The sequence below is a fragment of the Ambystoma mexicanum genome, chromosome 4p, assembly GCF_040938575.1.
Source record: "Ambystoma mexicanum isolate Mex_15411 chromosome 4p, UKY_AmexF1_1, whole genome shotgun sequence".
In the NCBI taxonomy this organism is placed as follows: Eukaryota; Metazoa; Chordata; class Amphibia; order Caudata; family Ambystomatidae; genus Ambystoma; species Ambystoma mexicanum.
The window spans coordinates 929363808-929385589 of NC_090927.1; the positions used below are offsets into that span (position 1 = coordinate 929363808).

General features: G+C 45.1%; 1 protein-coding gene across 3 annotated transcripts in view; it reads left to right on the forward strand.

The window, feature by feature from the left end:
• The window catches only part of HACE1 (HECT domain and ankyrin repeat containing E3 ubiquitin protein ligase 1), an 838224-nt gene extending 817843 nt beyond the window's left edge, over positions 1-20381 (forward strand). For 2 of the 3 annotated variants that reach the window (XM_069606519.1, XM_069606521.1), the window contains one exon: positions 19372-19615. In XM_069606519.1, coding sequence (XP_069462620.1) covers positions 19372-19474 — 103 coding nt within the window. In that variant the 3' untranslated portion in view covers positions 19475-19615. Of the gene's footprint in view, positions 1-19371 lie in introns of all 3 variants that reach the window. The other variant, XM_069606520.1, reaches the window with a different exon arrangement.
• The last annotated feature ends 1401 nt before the right edge of the window (positions 20382-21782 follow it).

Below are 21782 nucleotides of genomic sequence, written 5' to 3' on the forward strand. Positions count from 1 at the left end.
TCCCTTGTGGTTGCAGCTTACGCTCCTTCAAGGTCAATAACCAATTCATGAACACATAATTCCAAGCTACAAAACGGAACTGAGCAACGGATACTGCGCGAGTCATTTTATATGCAGGCTGACGTTGGCGCCGATACAGAGGCTGTCGAGGGACACCGACTCGAGGGACATCGACGGGCAGCGCCCTCTAATGCAAAAACATTTCCGAGGCCAGCAAGCTGGAAGTGATCTATCAAGATAAGGAATACGTCGGAGGAACATCCCATCGAAAGAACGTTACCAGGTAAGAAGTAACTTGTTCTTCTGGAGCCACCAATAACACAGCTGAACTCTTTAAAATTTGAAAAAAACTTGCCAATACTACCTCAGTCTACTCCTCCCCCCTAGGCCCTCTGCTCTGCACTTGCCAGCCACTTTTCCTCCAGAACTCTGTACATTCTGTCCTCTCTGTCATCTGTCCCCCCCCCCCTTTCTCTACCCTCCCTTCTCCCCTCTCTACCCCCTCCACTATCCTCTTCCTCTGCCATTGCACCAGATGAGATCTCTAGAGTTGGCCGCTCTATTAAATTCTCCTCTAAACAGGTGCTCCCCTGCTCCTCCAGAACCTTCAAGGACAACATCACCTCTCTCTCTCCCCAGCCTTGGCTGACCTCTACAACCACTCATTCACCACTGGCTCCTTCCCTCAACCCCTTAAGCACTCCCTTATGCACCCTCTCCTAAAAAAGCTGTCTGCTGACCCTTTTTGCCCAGCTAACTATCATCCTATCTCTATCATCCCTTTTTTTAGCAAACTCGTGGAGAAGCTGGTCATCCCCCAATTGGTCCTCCACACCAAATTGTCTGGCTGCCTCCATGACCACCAGTCTGGTTTCAGGGCAGCCAGAGACACAGAAACAGCTCTCCTGAAAACTGTGACAAACCTGAAGGTGTCTCGCCCTCTAGTCCCCAGGATCTGTCATCCTGGTAGCCAGGGCACTGCCATCGCTTTTGGTTCCAGTTCCTGGGGCTGGACCAGTACGGGAGGATCAACTGGTTGATGGGTCTTGGGGAGTGAAAGTGTGACACAGAAGTGTGAGACTCGGTTTCCCCTTCCCTGCAACACCTTTTTCCCATCTTACCAGGTAGGATACCTAGAAACTCAGTCCACCCGCCCCCTTTCCCAACACAAACACTTTTTCACGGACAGTTCACCGTGAGCAACAATGGACTAACACCAGAGCCATATACCTGACATGTCCCAATGCCATGGTCAGTAAAGGTCAGGCAACTACAGATCATTACACAGACTTGACTCCCATTACACTTCCCCACACGGATAAATGGCGGAGCAAAAAAGCACACTCTGAATGCGGAAAAGCACACAGGGAAGCAGCCGTTCCAAGATGGCATTTTAACACAAGAAGAAAGGCGGCGAGACCAAAGGGGGTTGCAAGGAGGGAAGTCTCCTTGACCTCTAGAAACCATTACTTTCACGAACCTTGGAAAGTGAGAAGCCTAAGACCGGGAACTAAAGTTCACCAAACCTACACTTTGCATCAGAGGTATCCGGGGCTCTCCCGTGTCGATAACCTCGGCAGGGGGGAGCAATTGCTTCTGTTGTACTGTCCTTGGCTCCTACAACAAAGCAGTGCAAGTAAAAACAGCACAGCCGTCGACGAGACTGATACCAAACCAGCTTGTGTTTGAACCAAGGTTGCAAGTGGCAACATTGTATGAAGAAATCCACAAAGGACAGTGTGTGAAACGCATGCGATGAGCGGCTCAAACAATTGGACACCAAAGGAGTGAATTAACTTTAAAAAGCCAAGTAAGATACTGGGTACAGAGTGCTCTGGCACCACGTGGCTGCTCATTCAAAGGTCTCTGTTAGGTATCCAACTGAATGGCAACTATATTGTGAAAAGGAACTTTGTATCGAAGTGGTCCTGCAACAGGTCAAGCTTAATCCCTGTGCACTTTCGAAAGTCTTCGATAAGTGTAAAGTGAACTGAAATTGGTCCAAGCCCGGCTGAGGGAGACTAATTTAATACAAAGGAGGATCTGAACTCGGCTGAGGTGGATCTGGGATGAACCGTGAGTCACCCGAGAACAGATATTTTCTGAACATTAAAATAAAGGGATCTGAGCCCGGAAGAGGGGGATCCGCAGTAACAGAAACGACATCTGAGCCCAGAAGAGGGGGATCCGCAGTAACAGAAAAGGGATCTGAGCCCGGCTGAAGTGGATCCAGGTTGAAACACCCGAATTTAAAAATTGTAAGAAGAAAATAACTTTGTATTTTGTTTTGTACATCAGGCCCTCTGAATCAAGATACTTTGATGAGAAAAGGGACTTAGACACAGAAGGCCCTGATGCTGGAAATATAACTGCATCCTCGTGTCTAAGAAGCCAGAGTTTGTGCTTGGCTCGAGGGAACCACCTTGCCCTGTGCTGAGAAAACATGGGGAGGGGAGGCCAGAGCTCCGAACATCCTGACTTATCATTTTGTGAACACATAATTTTTTCATGAACATTGCCCCACACTATTTGTAAATTAGCGGTAAGGATTGCCAATAGGTTTTTTAGGAAAGGCCCTTTTATTTTGATAAGACTCCACTAGGACTACATTATTATTATTTGATGGTCATAGCTTGTTCCCATCTGTAGATTTAGGTTTAGATAGGCATTTGTCACCCCCTTGTGATAATTCAATAAACAGCCTTGAACTGTGGTCACTTCTGTCTGTCTTACTGTTGATACCATGCCTTCCTTACAACACCCATGAAGACCTAATCTCTAACCTGGACTCTAACACTCCCTCTGTTCTGATCCTCCTTGATCTTTCCTCTGCCTTTGACACAGTCAACCACTCCATCCTCATAAAGCGTCTCCATGATACCCTAATCATCATGGAAAGGGCACTGGCGTAGCTTACCTCCTTCCTTTCAAACCGACCTTCCCAAGTGCAAATGGTTCCTTTTCTCTACTCCACCACACTCTCTACCTGTGGCATCCCTCAGGGCTCTATCTTATCGCAAACGTTCTTCAACATCTTCCTGGCCCCTCTGGCCCACCTGATCTCGACTTTCTCCCCTCATTTCCAGTGTTATGCAGATGACACACAGCTCTCTTTCAAGCGGCCATCCTCTACCTCCCCCTACTGCTCCCCCCTCATAACTGACTGCCTGACTGCTATTCAGGAATGGTGCTCTGCCAATGATCTCTCCCTTAATGCCAGTAAGACAGAGATCCTTCTCATTGGGGCACCTGCTCATTGTTCCCCCTGCCGTCTGGCCAGATTCCTTGGGGCCCCTCACTGCACCCACCTGTGAGGCAAAAAATCTTGGGATCATCTTTGACTCCTCTCTCTCTTTCTCTCCACACATCACGGTCCTTGCCAAGAAGTCCAACTTTTAGCTTCACCTTCTCAGGGGCATTCTACCTTTCCTCACCTTCCCCCAGAAGCTCAACATCTCCAGAGCCCTGTTTCTCTCTAGGCTTGACTACTGCAGCAGCCTCTTCTTCAACCTGCCTCTTTCCTCCCTTTGCCCCCTTCAACTAATCCGGAATAAGACTGTAAAACTTATCCTTAGCCGCAAGCCCAGGGACTGCATCTCTCCAGCCCTAAAATCTCTCCACAGACTCCCAGTGACCGCAAGGATCAAATTCAAGACCCTTTGTATCATACACAAGGCTGTCTGAAAGCCTTAGACCTCTTTACAATCCCACTTTCCCCTAAATACCTTCCGACTAGAGTCCTTCCGTCCTCAGGCTCCAAGTCTCTAAAGGTCAAACGCTTCTGTAAGCAGAGAGTGGGAGGTAGATCCCTTTCCTCGACTGGCTCCTCCCTCTGGAACGGCCTCCCTCCCCCACTTGAGCCGGATCTTCTTAATTTCTGCAAACTACTCAAGACTTTCCTTTTCGCCTCTTCCTTCCCTCTCCCCTCCTGCGCTAACTCTCCCCCTGTCACTGTGACTGAGGCCTGGCCCTTTCAGAGTCATACAGACCACTCACTACCAGTCCCCCCTACATCCTGATGTGCCGCCAATGATCTATGTCATGTCTACGTCTGCGAGACTTATCCTCGGCCTCAAGCCCTGGGATCGTATCTCTCCAGCCTTGAAATCCTTCCATTGGCTCCCAGTGGATGCAAGGATTACATTTAAAACCCTCTGCATTGTCCACAAGGCTTTCTGGGGCCTGGGTCCAAAATACCTTCAACTATCCCTCCGTAAATACCTCCCCTCTCGAGCCCTTCCCTCCTCAACTTCTAACTTCCTCAGGGTTAGTCGTTTTGCAAAGAAACAAGCTGGGGGTAGATCTCTATCTCCGGGTGGTGCCTCCCTTTGGAACAGCCTCCCGACCACCTTGAAACTTGAGGAAAAACATCTCCGGTTCCGGAATCATCTCAAGACCTTCCCCTTTGCCTCTGCCTTTGCCCCCCTTCTCCCCTGTTGATCTATTTCTACTCTTGGCATTGTGCACCTGGCCACCCTCTGTCATTCGAGTCCAGGTACCTGCTCACCCTGCCACCCTCCTGCACTGCCTCCAGGCAACCCTCTGCACTAGGGTTCTGTATCTGTACCCATACAGTCCCCCTCCCACTTTTCTTCTGCACATATCAGATATATCTTTCACCTGCTACTTGCTGGCTGCACTACCACGGTTTATCACCCTTATTTATTATTTAATATTTATTTATGTGCTCTCTCCTCTGCCTCGCACTTTCCACTCTCCTCCCGGCCCGCCATGCACTTTCTCCCGTTTCCCTTTTCCATGCACTTGCGCTTTCTTAAATGTCACTGGGCCTAGTAAGATCGCTGTTTTTCGTTTTTAGTTTTTTCTCCCTTCTTCCCCTCCCTTTTTGCCTGGTCGCGCTCTGAAACACTTGTTTACGAGCACGATATAAATAAAATATAATTCATTTCATCCTCTGGCAGCACTTGCCATCGGCCACCCACCTTGTCAAGCACTTGCACGGTAGGATTGTCACAAGGCCAATATAACTGTTTTTTTGTTCTACATTTGTGATTCCCATGCCCTCCTCCCCCCATCTTGTCTTGTGGTGCCTGGAAACACTTGTGTATAGGCGCCATACAAATGTACAATAAATGTACAATAAATAAATAAATAATAGGTTCACCTGACTCTCCCATTCAATTCATGAGTGGGAGCTCATGGTCTTGGCGGCTTGGTAATCCTTCAGAGTTGAGGAACGCCGGAACGAGATCTCTTCACTATGTAGCAGAATCGCAAATGCACTCTATACACATTTTGGATGGGTCATGGTTTAAAATCACAAGGAGATTTCTTGCTTATTCAATGGAGTTACAGGGGAATGTATGCATTAACTTGTATTCCCTTTGACTCCCAAGATTTGTTTTTCATATCTTTGTTACCTCTTAATGGAGGTTTCCTTGGCCTCTCCCTCAAGATCCAGATCTGCTGAGTAAATAGACGGCGATACATGCTTCACCCATCCCCACAACCTCTGAACTTTGAGGCCTGATACCTGAGAAATTGACATTTGTTGATCTTGGTTTGTCTGAGGAGAACCTAGTTATTCTTCATGCGGCTAAGAAAGAAACTATCCGGAGACAGTATAAAAGTAAATGGACCCATTTGTCACTGGATGTTGCAAAAGAGTTCCAGCCCTCTTCAAGATTTTTCAGAAATTCTCTCATTTTTATCTAGTTTGGCAGCCTCTGGCATCATGGTAGATTGCTGCAGATTTTACCTAGCAGCTCTAGGATAGGAGCCTACAGGAATTGCCTGACTATGCATTGCTCCATTTCTAACCCTGTGATTTGCAGACACATTTTGGTTCTTTCTACCTGTAAAAAAAACATATCCCTCATATGATATGACTATAGTTTGGCAACTCTTCCCCATAAGCTTCTAGAACCAATGGTTTCAGTTGACTGATCTTGCAGAAAATCTAAGAAGACGGCACTCATCATCTGAGTCCTCACCTGAAAGACAGTTAATGTTCCCATCAAAGTCCACTCCGGCAGACAAATGGAGCAGTTTAGATTGAAGATGCTCAAAAATTTCGAGAGAGCTTCCCCATCGACCCCCTCTCGGAGTCTCTGGCACAAAAGAGATCAGAGTCCACTGCATTTAAAGCCACCAGGTACTCTGGTAAAGGCAAGTTCTGTGTACCGAAAAGCCTTGGCATAAAGCAGAGAAAAATCTATAAACCCTGGTCGTTGTTAACGGCTGTGTCGATCTGAACACTCTTCACCTCAGTGCCTCCCTCGAAAGGCCTATTTGCGTTGAGATTCGAAGATCCTCCAGCAATGAAATGCGCTCTAAGGTCCAGGAAAGATTTGATATCTTCCTTTGAGGTTATATTGGATGATGATGGAGATGCCCCTTTTGGGCTAAATTTCTTGCAGTGTACTAATCCTTCGACTAATTTTTCTCGGAGGAGACAAAGATTCTTGATTTAGCCACTGATCTCCAAGATGCAAGTGTGCCAGACACTTCTCGTCAGATAGATTTATACCAGCAAGAGCCCCATGCTCACCCTAATGCTGCATATAGGTCAGTCATGGGGAAAGTTACTGAAGCCTTGGGTTGGGAACCTCCTACCAGAAATGTTACTGAATATGATCTGAATGACAGTTTGGATAGGAGCCCACAAAAGGAGCCAATCTTCCCTTTTCATGCAGCCTTAAGGGACCTGTGTATGGTGCTGTTGCATAAGCCATGCTTGGCCCCAGCAGTGAGAGGTGACCTTACAAAGAAGTATAGGCCTGCATCCTTGGAGCCTGACGTCCTGGCAAAACACTGTGAGAAACCTGAGGGTATTCTCCCAAGCAGACCTCGGGAAGCCCTTATTCGGGTGGCCTGGCGAGGACCGACATTCTCAGACCCCAACCCTATGAGCGGACTAGCAAGAGAGGTTCACCCGGATAGAGGAGCCCAGGGTTGTGCTCAGGAAAATATCCCAAGTGAGACGTGCTATGGCACCAGAGAGGAAGAAAGAGAGGAGGATGAAAACCCTAAGATCTTTATTGGTTACAATACATCTGCCCTGCTTCCGCCCATTAAAACTCTCCTACCCAGATCCAACAACCCATCCGTACATAACCAATCCTCTAAGGTCCCAAACCCACTAGCACCCAAAAGGTATATTTCCTAGAATCCCTGTTTTCCTGTTTCCTGTCCGAATTCTCCCTGTCATTCCTCTCCTCATTATTTTCCGAATTCCCAGTTCACTTTGACAACACACTACCATTCGCACAATTCCCCATATTCAGGTTACGATAAGAACTCTGGTCATTCTGATTTGTTTCATAACCCCCACCAATCTCACCCTTCCGAAAACACCTTCTCCATCCTACACTGTAGGGTACTCAAAAATCCTAACACACACTTGCACTGTAACCGACAATGGGCTAATGTTAAAACTGTTTACTTGATATGTCCTGACACAAGAGTCGGGCAGAGTCAAGCAATTGACCTAAATCACACACACCTGACGGCCCTTTCCTCGCCCCACAGGGTTGAAAGGTGGAGCAAGAGAGCACAGTACGAGCAAGGCAGACCACACAACGAGACAGCTAATCTACCACTGCAGTTCAAGAGGAGGAGAAAGGTGGTGAATATCGAGAGGCTAACAAGGAGAGACCAACCTTGCCCTTTATGACACAGACCCGCAAAAACTCTGCAGACGGAATTGTAAGACCGAGGACAATAGCCCAAGTGTGCTGCAACAGATGCCAACGGTACACGGATCGTGCCTACACTGACAGGCAAGAGCGAGGGAGGCTTCTGCTGCATTGGTACCATCCTTGACTCCAGATGCAAGGAAAGCCAAGTTGTTCATCGCAGCCGGTGAGTCTAAAGAAGAGGCCGATAAGAACCGAACTGTGTTCAGCTAAAACTGCAAAGTGGCACAATGAAAAAGTACAAAGAGACTTTGAAACAGTAAATTGTTGAGGGGGGGGGACCAGCTGCAGAGAGGACCGGCACCACGTGGGTGCTGCTCTGAGAAACTCTGGTCAAGCCTCGTCTGAGTGAAACTACAGTACCAGAAGGCCATAGGAGAGCCGTCAAAGTGGGCATACAGGAGGTCAAGCAAAATCCCCATACAGTTGAAAACCTTTGACCTAAGAACTGTAGAGAAAGTAAGGGAAGTGAATCCCGCGTCATGAGAAAGCAAGGGAAGTGAATCCCACAGACATTGAAACCAAAAGAGGAAATATGAAGTTGGCTAGAGTGAACCTGGCCGAGGGACGCTGAGGAAGAGGAGTCTAAAGTCCCAAGAAACAGTCTGTTGACATAGGTGAACCCGGCAGAGGGATGTCCGTTTAGACTGTTTAAAAAGACATTAAGATTCATGAACAAGAAAAGCCATAGTGAACCCGGCGGAGGGAGGCTAAGAATCGAGAGCGCTCTGTGCCCGGAAGAGGGGTACACAAGGGTGAAGAAACATCATCCCAAATACAAGTTGACTAAAGTGAACCCGACCACAGTGAACTGTCTATGAAAGTTGGCGACAGTGAACCCGGAAGAGGGAAGCTGACAATCGGTGACGAACCCTGAAGTACTGTTTAAAAGGACATTAAAACTTGTGAAAGTAAGAGGCATTGGAAGACCAGGGGAAGTGAATTGTCCCCCTTGTCAAGTGGGTCCGAGCCTGGTCGAGGGAGATCCAGGGGTGAAAAGTCATCACCCGAAGTTCATTGAGAAAGGAACTGATCAATTGATTAGTTGAATGCAATACATTATTTGTGAACACTTCTTTCTTTTCTTGAAAACTATTCCACACCCTTTTTGTATTAGTTGTAAGGATTGGCAATAGGGTTTTCTTAGCATAAGCCCTTTAATTTGACCCAACGCCACAAGGGCTGCCTTATTTTTCATTTAATGGTTGACGCTTGCTCCCATCTTAGATTTAGATTAGGCTTTTTTACAACCTGCATACAGTTTAATAAACACCCTTGAACTGTGATCACCTGTGTCTGTCTTTACTGTTGCCACCATGAGTTCCTTACAACACCCAAGTCTGGAAAGTCTGGTAGTCCATACTGCCACCTAAGGGGCTAAATCAACAGCCTACCTTCTTTGCCCCAAGTCAGGGCTGACAAAAAAGTAGATGCCTAAAACAAATGTTTGCATCCGTCAGTATAGGACTAAAAGCAGTAAATGTTTCATTTGCATTAAGTAAATACACCCACACTTTATGGGCTGTCATTGAGCAAGATGCAGAAGACATCCCAAAAGGGGAAAAAAGAGATGGGTTTCTAAACAGTGTTTTTGATCTTAAGGAGGCAATGTGCCAAGCCCTGCAATCTGGCTTGGACACATCTGATTTCTTAGAAAGAGCTATGGGCACCAGCTCATTGCTAAGGCACTTTTCCTGGCTCTGAAAAACTGGATTTGCACCAGATGGTCTAGCTTGCACCAGATGTTCAAGCTAGGTTGCTTGATATGCCTTTCGATGTCCTTATTCTGATGGCGGTCTTGAAAATCTACAGGCTTCGAAGGCTGCAGCAAAAGCAAATGGAGCCGCAGTTCACCACCAATCCACTTAGTTGGGGCACTTGTCATGGAAAACAAGACCTGTTTGTTACTGTTGGTCCTTTAGTCGAAGACGAAGAGGACAATCTTCTGCTAGACGACGACAATTCGCCAGACATACCAGAGGTAGGGGTAGGAAAGGCCACACAGTCCTCCACTAACGCTTCTGTCCCATCCGGGTCAGCAACGGCATCAAAACCTTAAACAAGTTCCTCAAGATGGATTAATTGAAGATGGTAACACTTGCAGATCCTTCAGGCCCTAGGGTTTCAAGATTATCTGTTGTCTTTGGATCTTCAGGATGCTTACTCCCATGTGCCTGTTCACCCCAAGCACACGAGGTACTTCATCGACAGTGCACACTATCAATTTTGGTGTGCTGCCGTTCGGGCCGACCCTACGGCTGAGGGTTGTGGCGGTGGCAGCCAGTCTAAGAAGGGAGGGAATTCATGTCGACTGGCTAATCAGGGCTCACTCGCAGGAGCAAGCCTCGGGTCATCTGGATTGCGCCTGCCACTTCTACTCAGACATGGCATCCTTCATGTTCTTGGTGCCAGAGGCCAGACTGAAAAATGAGATCTTCTCAGCGGTCCCAGTTCTCGGACATGAAAGACCTTCTACAGGTCCTGACCAGGATTTCACAGGACCTCCTGTGGTGGTCCAGCAAAGAGAACTTGATAGCAGGAGAACCATTTTGGCAACCTTGGCCCGACGTGACAATAGTGACGGATGCTTCACTAAAGGGCTGCGGCCCGCACCTGAACAAACTCACAGTGATCGGACTCTGGTCCCCAGCAGAATCTTGACTTCACATAGACCTTTTGGATTTGAGGGTGATCATACTGGGGCCGATGGTCTTTTTGCCTTTTTACAGGGGAAAACAGCCTTGATCATGACGGGTAACACGGTGGCCATGCGCTACCTCAACAAGGGAGGAAGCATTGGGCCACTACCACTGCACAGAGAGTCAATGAAGCTCTGGTTTTTGGTGTTACAAAGACAAATCTCCTCGTCGCAATCCAGCTAGCCGGGACGGGAGAGCACAATGGTGGACATTCTGAGTAGGCAACACTAATATCCTACAAATGGGAAATGTGCCAGGAACCCCTTGTAAAGATCTTCAGCCTCTGGGGAACCCTTCAAGTAGATTTGTTTTCACCCAGCCCCAACAGGAAGTACAAGCTGTTCTACTCCAGGGAATTTCCCCTGAGAATAGCAATGGGGACACATTCATAGTCGACTGGAACTTTCCACTTCTATATGCAATCCCACTGATTCTTGTCATTCTACATGTCATCAGGAGATTGAGAAGATACGGAACAATCATGATCCTGAAAGCTACAGATTGGGCGAGGAGAAAGTGGCACCTGGACCTTCTGCACTTGGCCACCTGCTTCTCACGTCGTTATCCAAACCGAGGAGACCTTCTCTCGCAAGAAGGGGATTTAATCCTTCACCCTAATATCAAAACTCTCAAACTCCAAGCATGGTTACTGAGAGGATGAGATACAGAAATTGCAACCTCCCAGACATTGCTCCAGATAAGATTTGGAAGTGGTAGTATTTTACTCCCTGTTTTTTAAAGTTGGGAGTAAAATCATTTTTAGGGAGTAAAACTGTAAGTCCTATTCCAAATGAGAGCATTTTATACGTGGGTAAATATGTTTCAACTGAAAAACTGAAATATCTTTGTAATATGTATTTATTTGCACGTTAAGATACATGTTGACTTTTTTCAATATGGCAGTTAAAATAGTAGTTTCTTCTTGTGGTACTAAGGGCACTACTGGTTCAAACATATCCATGGAGCTGAGGGTAAAAACAGGGGTGCGAGATTCTACATGTCGTTTTCCTATTTTTTGTTGGGAGTATTTTTACTCCCTATTTTTTTGCTGGGAGTATTTGCCAATTTTAAGGAGAGAAAATGGCTGATGCTCCCCTTATCTGTAGGGCTACTCCCAGATAACGTCACAGAGGTGTTATTCTCGGCTAGAAGACCAGCAATGAAGGTTCTTTACCTTACCACTGGAATTAAGTTTGCAGTTGGTGCAGAATTAAAGATTTGGATCCTTTATCATTCAAAATCGCTGCAGTACTCTTTCCTGTTACACTTTGTGTGGCAAGGGCTTCAGGTGGCTAAGGCCAAAGGGTACCTGGCAGCGCTCTCCATTTGTAAATGAACACCAGACCAAGGCTCTTACTTTACAGTGCCTCTGTTCATCAAATTCTTGAAGGGACTAGTAAATGCACCCCAACCCTTTGTGCTGCCGGCGTGGGATCTGAATTTGGTCCTAATATTTCAAATGGTAGTGCCATTCGAATCAATGCACTCTTGCCAGCTCAGGCTCGTTTACTGGAAAACAGCCTTTCTACTCGCTATCAGGTCAGCAAGCTCCAGGAACTTTAATAGAAAACAACTTTTCACTATTTTTGCTAAGGGCAAGAAGCCTAATTCTGAGCTTGTGCTAAATATAGCGAGGAAAGCGGACATTCTCCCCTCCAGTTTCCAGCACCATTATTCTGAGATGCGTGGAAATATTGGAGGGGAAATGTGCTTTCCAGCAGCAAAAACTGCTAAAGTCTCTCTTTGTGGGGGAAACATGTGCTCCCAGTGGCATTGCAAGCCTTTCTCAAGGGACTGACACTTTTCTAGTTTAAGTACATTTTCTTAAACTTTCTTAAATTAGAAAAGTGGTTCTGCAGTCGGAGAAATGCTATGTTAATAATGGGGGAAAATGTGCTTTGGAGTTTAACGGCACCTTGCAGGATACCGTTAATAACCGCCTCTTTAGGATGGTGTGGGAAGGGTGTTCTGGCCTCTGAATACAGTCTTTGGCAGCCACAATTGCCGTAAATCACAACTTTGCATGAGTGGTGGACTTCATTTATTGCTGCTACTCCCATATTACATCAAAATACATGTCTTCATGGAGTAGTGCCTTTCAACTCAGACGCAGCACTTTTTCATTATAACACACACCTCAGAATCAGGCCCAAGGTGGCAGTGAGAGTTTGCCCATCCCGTTTCCCGAAGTGATTTCGGAGTTTCACTCAACAAAGAAAATTCATTTACCATTGGAGTTTTACCCTCCTCCTCATTCTTCAAAGGAAGAAGAAAGAGGTTTCACAGATTAGACCCAAAAAGGGCCCTGGGTTTCTGCATAGCGAGAACAAGCCACTTCAGCTATTCTTAAGTTACACTGGCCCTATGAATGGAAAGGCAGCAACCACGCCAACTATATCTAGATTGAAAGTGTTAGCCATTTCTGGATGCTGTAACATAGCAGTCAACACAGTCCCGGAAAGACTAAGAGCGCACTCTACTAGCGGAGTAGCCACTTCCTCTACAATACAAATAGAATTGCCAACCTTCGATATATGCAAAGCAGAGGTGTATGCAGGGTAGGGCCTTTGCAGGTAAGGTGGGCCCAACTAAAGTAGCTTCAGGCCCGACTTGCTCGACAACCCTGACTATGCCTCTGATAACGAGCAGCAACACAGTCATCATGGAACACATTTGCTAAGCGTTCTTGTCTTGAAACCTTCGATCAGAGGTATTTAAACTGTGTGGTGCACCCCACCAGGGTTGTGGGGGGCACGGCCACATTCCCGGGGGCGTGGGTGTCGGAGACCCAAGCATGAAAAGTCAAAGGGAAACACTGTTTCCTTTTGACAGTTCAGTTTCCCATCCACAAATGCTCAATGTGTCATGCAAGGCTCGGGCGCTTTGCTTCGCCAGCCTTGCATAGCTTATTGGAAATGCTGGCTGGGGAACTACATGTCTGTATGTGTGAGAGGGAGCTCCTGTGCCTCCCTGCACACACAGTCAGGGCAGGCTGGAGGATGGTGTTTCAGCACCCACACTCAGGCCCCTGCACGGAAGCTTTTGCACTGGGGCAGAAGCTAAGTTTATGTTCATTTATCTTTTTATTTTTTTATGTGTATGGATGCGTATATGTTTGTGTTATGAGTGAGTGTATGGTGATGGGTGCTCGTGTGAATGATAGAGTCCTTGCTTTGTGAATGTGTGTGCTTGTGTTAGTCCATGGAGCTGATTTTGGCTACTGTGGGCGGGGGCGTGGGGGTTGTACAACAAAGATATTCTAAAAATGCCCTTGTTGCACAATCCCCGTACCCACCTGCCAAAATCAGCTCTCCTGAGGCGCTGTGGAGCACTGGGGATAGGGATGGTATTTTTTACTGGACATCTATCATAGATGTCAAGTAAAAAATGGTACTATGTGAAAAGATCTCTTTTTAAAGGTCTCAAGAGAAAAAGACCGATTTACATTGACCGATTTTCTTTTGATCGTAAAACTGGCATTTTAAAGGTCTTTTTATCCTTCCTGTCCCCCATCACCCCCAACTCCCCCAAACCAAAACAGATACATACACAAAACACACACATCCACACACTTACCCCTTCTCCTGGTCCTGCGCTTCTGGGTCCTGACCTGCCTGTCAGCCCCTGTGCGCACTTGTGTGTGGCAGGGGCGTGACAGTTTGATTTATAAAGTCACGGAGAGGTCTTTATAAATTGGTCTTTTAGTGAAAAGATCTTTTTTAAAACATTTTTTAGAGTTTATTACAAACTTTTTAAAAAAAGAAGACAATTTAAACATTCCTTTACATAACTTAAAAAGAGAGATCCTCAGTCTCTCAATATATGCAATCATAAATCTAGAGTCATTGTGGGATAAATCTATTTTCGCATCTGAATCAACCAAGCCAATTTAGTCAGTCCTTTTAATCCTTTCCAGACTTCTATGCTGCTCCATTACATCCTCTTATAAGCCATCTTGTGCTTAGTTTTATTCCCTCCATGGAGATTCAACTCTGTAGTCTCTTTTTCAGGTTCTCCAAATAAAATGTTAATGCGAATGTCAATTTATTGTTATCTCCTTCATACATTAATGCCCACCATTCTGCTGCCGTTGTGAAGGATATTTGGCAATTGCTGGCCCCATATATCTCGTTCTTTCTTCTTTCAACTTGGGGCAAAACAGCACAAGATGTTTCAAGGATTCTTCAGGCTCTTTGCAGAATCTGCATGATTGATCATTATCCTGATTTCCCTTCCTTTTATATTCAGTTTCTTTTGTTTCAAATAGATTTAATCTGAACTTTAGGAAGATTGTTCCTCGCTTTTTGTATGGGAATCTAATTGTGTACTTTGGCAGGGCATTTAGTTTTTTCACCTCAGCCGGGGCGTTCTTCATGCGCTTATGTTGCTTTCTTATGTCGTATGTTTCAATCCAATCTTGTTCAAACAGTTTCTTCTTTACAGCATTCAGATTTTCCATAAGAGTTTCACAGTCTGTGTTTAGCTGTGTTAAGATATCTTCACAGGATTGCCTCCACTTACTTAAGAGTGTGTCAATGCCACTCTCTGCTGGCTTGTTTCGTATCCTAAGCTGTGGTAGGTTGTCCGTTCCTGTCACCTTTCTGTATAAGGCTAACGTATTCCATCTCACCATTGCTTTGATTGAGGTAACGCTCATCAAAATTCTCTTCCAGATAATATGTTTACATTGAGACCAGATTTTGTGGGAGCAGCCAAATGGTGTATCTTCTCCATAAGTAAGTGCTGGTATGAGTTTATTTTTGTAAAAGGATACAACTGGCTTTAAAGAGTGCTTCCTGTATCTTTTATGCATACTCGCTGCCTGCGCAGCTAATTGTTTGCATTTGGACGCAATTTTTCTTGACATCGGCTCGTCATTAATACTCGAATTCATTATGATTCCTGTGCCTCTATCACAACCTTCAAAGTATCCTTTCCTACCTTCCATTGCAGGTGCTTGTTGTTTTTTTTTCCTGGTTGAGCCTTGTAGATTTTTCATTATTAAGATCTCGGTCTTCTGCACATTGATGGCCAAACCATTCGCTTCTGTATATTTTTTCAGTGCTGTGATCTTCCTCTGCACACCAATGGGTGTCGGGTCTAAGAGTACCATATCGTCCGTGTATTTCATCCAGTTGGTGATGTTGTTCCCATTGATCTTCTGTGGGAACAAATGAACTTCTTTCAAGGCTGTGGCAACATCTGAAATGAATAGATTGAAAAGAGTAGCTCCTAATGGACAGCCTTGCTTCACACCACAAGTTGTTTTTATGGGTAAAGTTAGGTGGCCATTCCTATCCAGGTGTATTTGTACTGACGTGTCTGAGTACAGTTCTTTTATAGCGGGGATTAGGCTTATTGGACATCCTCTTTTTAATAATTTTCTCCCAGAGCCTCTCTCGATCGATCCCATCGAAAGCGTGAGCCAGATCTATGAAGGCGATATATCTAGGTGTCTTTTTTCTAATCGCCTCCATTTTCAGTGTATTTAAGATGAACAGATTGAGGCTACAGCCCACGCGTTTGAAGAAACCCGTTTGCCGCAAGTCAGCCACACTGGCCTGCTCAATCCATGTTGTTAATTGGTTTAGCAACTGGGTGGCAAAGATTTTACCTACTACAACCAGTAGCGCTATAGGCGGTAATTCTTTGGCTCAAGTCTTGCACCTTTTAAAAAAATTGGTACAATTATTGCCCGCTTCCACGAGTTTGCTATTCTGCCTTCCTTTATGATCATCTTAAAAAGTTTATAGCAGAAGTCTGCCCATTCCTGTGGGTTCTGTTTTAAGATGTAATTTGTTAACCCATCGGGTGCCGGCGCGCTGGATGAGCTTAACTTCTTGATGTTATTATATATATATAATCTCTTTCAATAACGATGTTCCACAGCGCTTCATTTATCTCTGCATACTCTGGGCACTCATTTGGTTTCTGAAAGAGCTCTGTATAGTGCTGGATCCATTTTTCTTATGTCACCATATAACATAAGGTTGCATTTTACGGTTTTTCTGCCTGTCGGCCCCTCCGCGCACTCGTGTGCGGCAGGGGCGTGACAGTTCAATTTAGAAAGACTCAGTGCGGTCACGGAGTGGTCTTTCTAAATCTGTCTTTTAGTGAAATTATCTTTTAAAAAAAATCTTTTCACTTAGAACCAAAATACCATTCTTTCCCCCTGGGCCCCTCAGCTCCTTGCATACAAACATAATCACTTTGATTGTGTGTGTGTGTTAGACGCTGGGAGGCCCAGGGGACAGGGATGATATCTTTTTACTGGACATCTGTCATAGATGTCCAGTAATAATACCCATTTGGCTTTTTACCCAATGTTTTTTAAAAAGTATGCTCTAAAATGCAATATTTTAACCAATAATTTTTTTTAAATCCCCGAACACTTCTTGATTGGCTTGGGGTCCCTTGCTACACTCAGTTACTGTGGCATATCTGGGAGACATAATTATGCCACTCCACTTAAAACATTCACCATCCACCAATGGCCCTGGGACTGTGCTAGGAGTGAGTTGGAGCAAGCCCAGGGACTATGCTGGGAGCAGGATGGGGGGAACCATGGCATAGTGCTGGGAGCAGTGTTTTGGGAGCCCTGGGACATTTGTGGTAGCAGGGTGAGGAGAGCCCAGGGTCTGCAGTGGGGTGAGGAGAGCCCTGGCACTGGGTTAGGAGTGGGGTGAGGGAGCCCAGTGATGGGAGCAGGTGGGAGAGCCCAGGCACTATACTGGGAGTAGGGTGCGGTGACAGCATGCTATAGTTCATCATAGCCATTTGGACTTACTGTCCATTTGGTATTTTTGAGTGGGCCCGGCCTGCCCACATTTTGCTCTGGAGGTCCAGGCTCAAAAAGTTTGAAGACCACTGCCTTAGATGGACATGATGCCCGATTCGGCAGAGCAGTCTTGCTAAATGTTTTAAGGTAGAATTGCAAAGGGAGTCGCTCTCCTTCCCTCCTCCAAGGAAGTAAGCACTGCTATAGGAGTTTCTCTAAGATCAGAAATCAATGGCAGTACACAATCCATTAGAAAAACAAATGACTTACCCCTGGTAATGTTCTTTCTGATTGATGCCTCTCACATGAATTTCTCACCGCCCTCCGATCCTATGCCTCAATCAAAAAGCTCCTGTGCCCTTTTCAAGTCTCCTTCTCTGCCATCCTGTTTATAGGGCTTTACAAGCCAACAGTATTTCTCTTTTCAGGGAGTACAAAGCACAGTTCCACAAAGCGAGTGAGCACGGGGGAAGAAATGAGAAATATTGGGCCACGGGGCACGGTGCCAGCTCTTTGTATTGATGTCACATCTGGTCGTGATGCCGAGGATTATCAAGGGGTTTTCCACACCAAACCCACACAGTAAGAGAACATTTTCTGACGTTTTCTGTTGCTGCAGAATGATATCTAAGACGAGAAATTCGTGGAAAACCCATTAGAAAGACCATTACCAAGGTAAGTAATTTGTTCTTCACAAGGGAAAAGCTGCTTTAAGAACTCGCCCTTCATTTTTTCCCAAGGTGGTTACACCATTTCATATTAACTTTGAAGTGGTTCTTTCCATGTTTTTTCCATCTCCTTAAACTGAGGATGAGGAAGCCTGACTGTCGAGATGTTATAAAAAGCTTAGAAATGTTATCAGGATCATACTAAGAATTTCATGAAATTGGACAGCATTTTCATTATTTTTGTGGTTCAAAATCCTATGTCACAAGCTTATATAGATGGATGATAGCTTGTGTTCTGGAGTCTTACAGATGTCAGGTCAAGTCTTCATCTGAGATTCTCCTCACTTACACTGCCATGGCTATCATGTTTGCTTTTCAACAAAATGCGCCTTAAGATGCATTACCCCTGGGCTTCTCTATCTGCATTCTGCAAGAATGAGTAAATGGATACGAGCTGTGATGGATACGTTATATTTGGTTAGTCAGTTCTCCCCAACCTTTTTGATAAGGTTGTCAGTATCTCCTTCCATGGGTTTATCTGTTTCTCAATATTCCCAAAAGTATGGAGTAAAGTGGACAGGACATAGGATTAATAAATGTACTCACTGTTGTGACTATTGTTTTCCTATTTCATAATCCCCTTTCTTCCATCCCCTTTCTTCCATACCTCCCACTCTCCATCCCACTAAAAAATGTATTAAGGTTTTCCCCGGGTGGCTCTGAAAGGACTGATGGGTAATGTTGGTGGGTTGAGTTAGCAGGGCTAGTCATGCTCCACTCTGCCATGCCATTCCTCAGTATGCATTTTACAGGGAAAAGACAATGGTTTTGCTGTGCAAATTTCCCCGTTCCATCCCTGCTGAACATACTCCCACAAGTAAAGAGGATAGGGGGGCTAATGACTAGGAAAACATTAGTCACTAAGGTGGTTAACTTTTTCTCATCCACCCAAGCAACCATATTCACCCACTCATATATCCACGCATACAATCATATTCACCCGCTCATCTATCCAACCATATTTATCTGCATATCCCTCCTCCTACAACCATATTTACCCACATTTCATCCATCCTTTTTAACACTCATTCACCCACTCATCAATCCACTATTGTTTACCCACTCATCCATCCCCCAAACCTTTTTACCCACACATTCATCCCCCATACAGCCATGCTTACTTCCACTCACCTTCACCCACTCATGCTTCCACCCACACATATTCAACCATTAATCATCCACAATTGACCACTCATATTCACTGGCTCACTGTCCGTCCATGTTCATACTCACTTGTGCTTACTGAAAAAAACAAACCTATTGGTGTTGTCAATGCTTGTTAAGGTATTGAAACATTTTCTCCACACCACATTTACATGCAAAAAGGCGCCCGCAGTGTGCAGCGCTGTTTTCGTCTTTCATAAAGATAGCTTATTCAGGGATTTCCAATTTGAATGCAGATTTGAGAGGACTGTTGCATGTAAATTACCCCGTGCGGTGCTCACAGAACAATCAGTCCACCCCGACTCGCAGACTTCGCATTTAATGGAAGTGTTTTTCTTTCTCAGTATCAACATGCTGAAGTTGCCTGAATACCCAAGTAAGAAAATCCTGAAGGACAGACTTCTTGTGGCGCTACACTGTGGAAGCTATGGTTACACGATGGCATGATCCGCTCCGGGAAGCCCACCAGACAACCGATGCGCTGTACAAAATGGCAGCTGTAATTTAAGGAAGTGTCACGAGGAATACAGCCCATGAGCTAGTCTCCCTCGGAGTCATAAAACTACAGTGCCTGCCCTCCAGCCTCGGCACTTCCTCCTATTTGCTGTTTGTAGCGATCGAGCAGCAAACTATGACGTATTTCGATTCTTTTTGAAGAAAAATAATATCGAAAACCCCTCTGTTGTCCTCCTCATGATCCCAAAGCTGTCGATTTGCTTGTATTGGTAAATGTGAGGCTGGAGGATGTTTCATTTTATGTCGCCTATAAAGAAGAACTTATATTGTAAAAGGAAAAGAAAACGCCCACCCTTGTGTTACGTTGTGTGGATGTAAAAGCGCCATTTGTCTATTCACATGACCGGGAAGCCTTTAGAAAATGTACAAAGCTGCATATCAGATATATTTTTCTCTTGGCTATTCTAAAGCTATTGTTTTTAAGCTTTTCAATATCCTCGTGTGTGTGTATGGAATAGACAATAACGCGAGTGGGGAGAATTCACAGTTTACAGTAGGCTGTACAGTATACTTGAATGTTTGTTTTATCAATTAATTTCTTTTTGTATGCAAGAAATTGTATGGTTACATTTTAATTTGATATCCGTTTTTACTTGCAGGCTCCTTTTTGTTCTTTCTGTCTTATGAAAAAGGTGGTACACGTCGTAATATTTTACCATTTATATATATGACACATTTTTATTTTATTTAAAACCTATGTGTGTTTGTCTGGGGAGAAATTACAGTTAGAGCTTATATTTCTTGTGAATACTGAAATGTATTTTTGTACAAATGATCTTGCTGCAATATGTTGAAAATTTTATATGCTGTCTTTAATACATTGAATCCCAAAAAGAAATTCATAGATCATGGATCATGTCTTTGAGTATGTGCTTTCTCATTTCCATGTCCTGTCACTATTTTTCTTTAAAGCAAGCATAGGCAAAGACAACTCTTTGGCCTGGCTAAATAAAAGTTATTCTGTCTCACAGGCAGAGAGACAAAGTAAGTAGCATGCATCGAAATGGTACACCGAAACAAAGGAGGAATGTAACATCTCTGCACTCCCCAGTGGTGCATGACCATTGGGCAAACAGGGCGTTATCACCCCCCACACACATGAAGTTTTAGGTTATGTTGACTTGCCCTAGCTCACCAGCAGGGCTATATGCAAAGAGGGCAAGACAGAGCTGATAAACGGTGTCGGGACTGCACTATTTACAAGGGCCAGGCAATTACTATTATAAAGCATTTCATTGTTAGTAACTGCATTTGTACGCATATATTTTTAGGCAGTTGAAATGGTGATGGGATGTGTTGCACTTGCATGTCAGGGGAGTGATTGGAAATGGTAGGTAAGGGTCTGGAGACAGCTCATTCTCACTGCAGTCCTTAATTGTCTGCCTTCAGATGTGAAGGGGAGAGTTACCTTCCTTTATCATTGGAGCTTCACCAGAAGAGTCTCTTTAGACTGTGTAAAGAAGTTAGATGCCCCCACGCAATTAAGTTTGCCCCTCCCTTCACAGTTTCTGAAGTTATCCCCTTTCCCAACATTTGAAGGGGTAGCCACCCTGAAATGTGAGTCTACTTGCATCCCTAATGTTAGGAAAGATTCTCTTTACTGCACCTTTCCTTTCATCTTTCACAGCTTAATGACAAAGGTGAGGAACATCCTATATGTCTAGTCAGCTGCCAGTTTAGGAGTGGAGAACTCAGTTGGCCCCAGGTGGAGAGGAGTTGTTTTTCCATTGTATGGTGACTTAGGAAGTTGAGGTCCTACCTCCGTGGGACTCACTTCACTGTGTATGCCCCCCTTCAACATTGAAGTGGTTGACAGATATTAAGGGAGAGAATCCAAAGGGTTCTATGTGTTAATATCCCCGTAAAAATATCGCCATACAAAAATATCACTGCAGCGATATTAAGGCATGGAACCTGCGGGGACAGCCCTGCATTATTTTTAAAGGAGCGGTGGACACCCCCGCAATCCCTGCTCCCAAACAACCCAAAACATTATCCCCCCCAAAAATATCACATATGGCGGTTCCAGGCAACCATATGTACAGCGTTATTTTTGGTGGGGATAGTATGTAGTAATACCATCCAAAGTGGCTCAGATGGTTCATGATTCTTCAGGCCTTTGAACTTCACTATTGGGCATAGGCCAGATCCCAAATGTAGCAATGTTGATGGGCTGTCCAACAGGGACAACCGACTGGAACAGAGGACCCATCCAGGGGTGGATTAGTTCCCCCTGTCC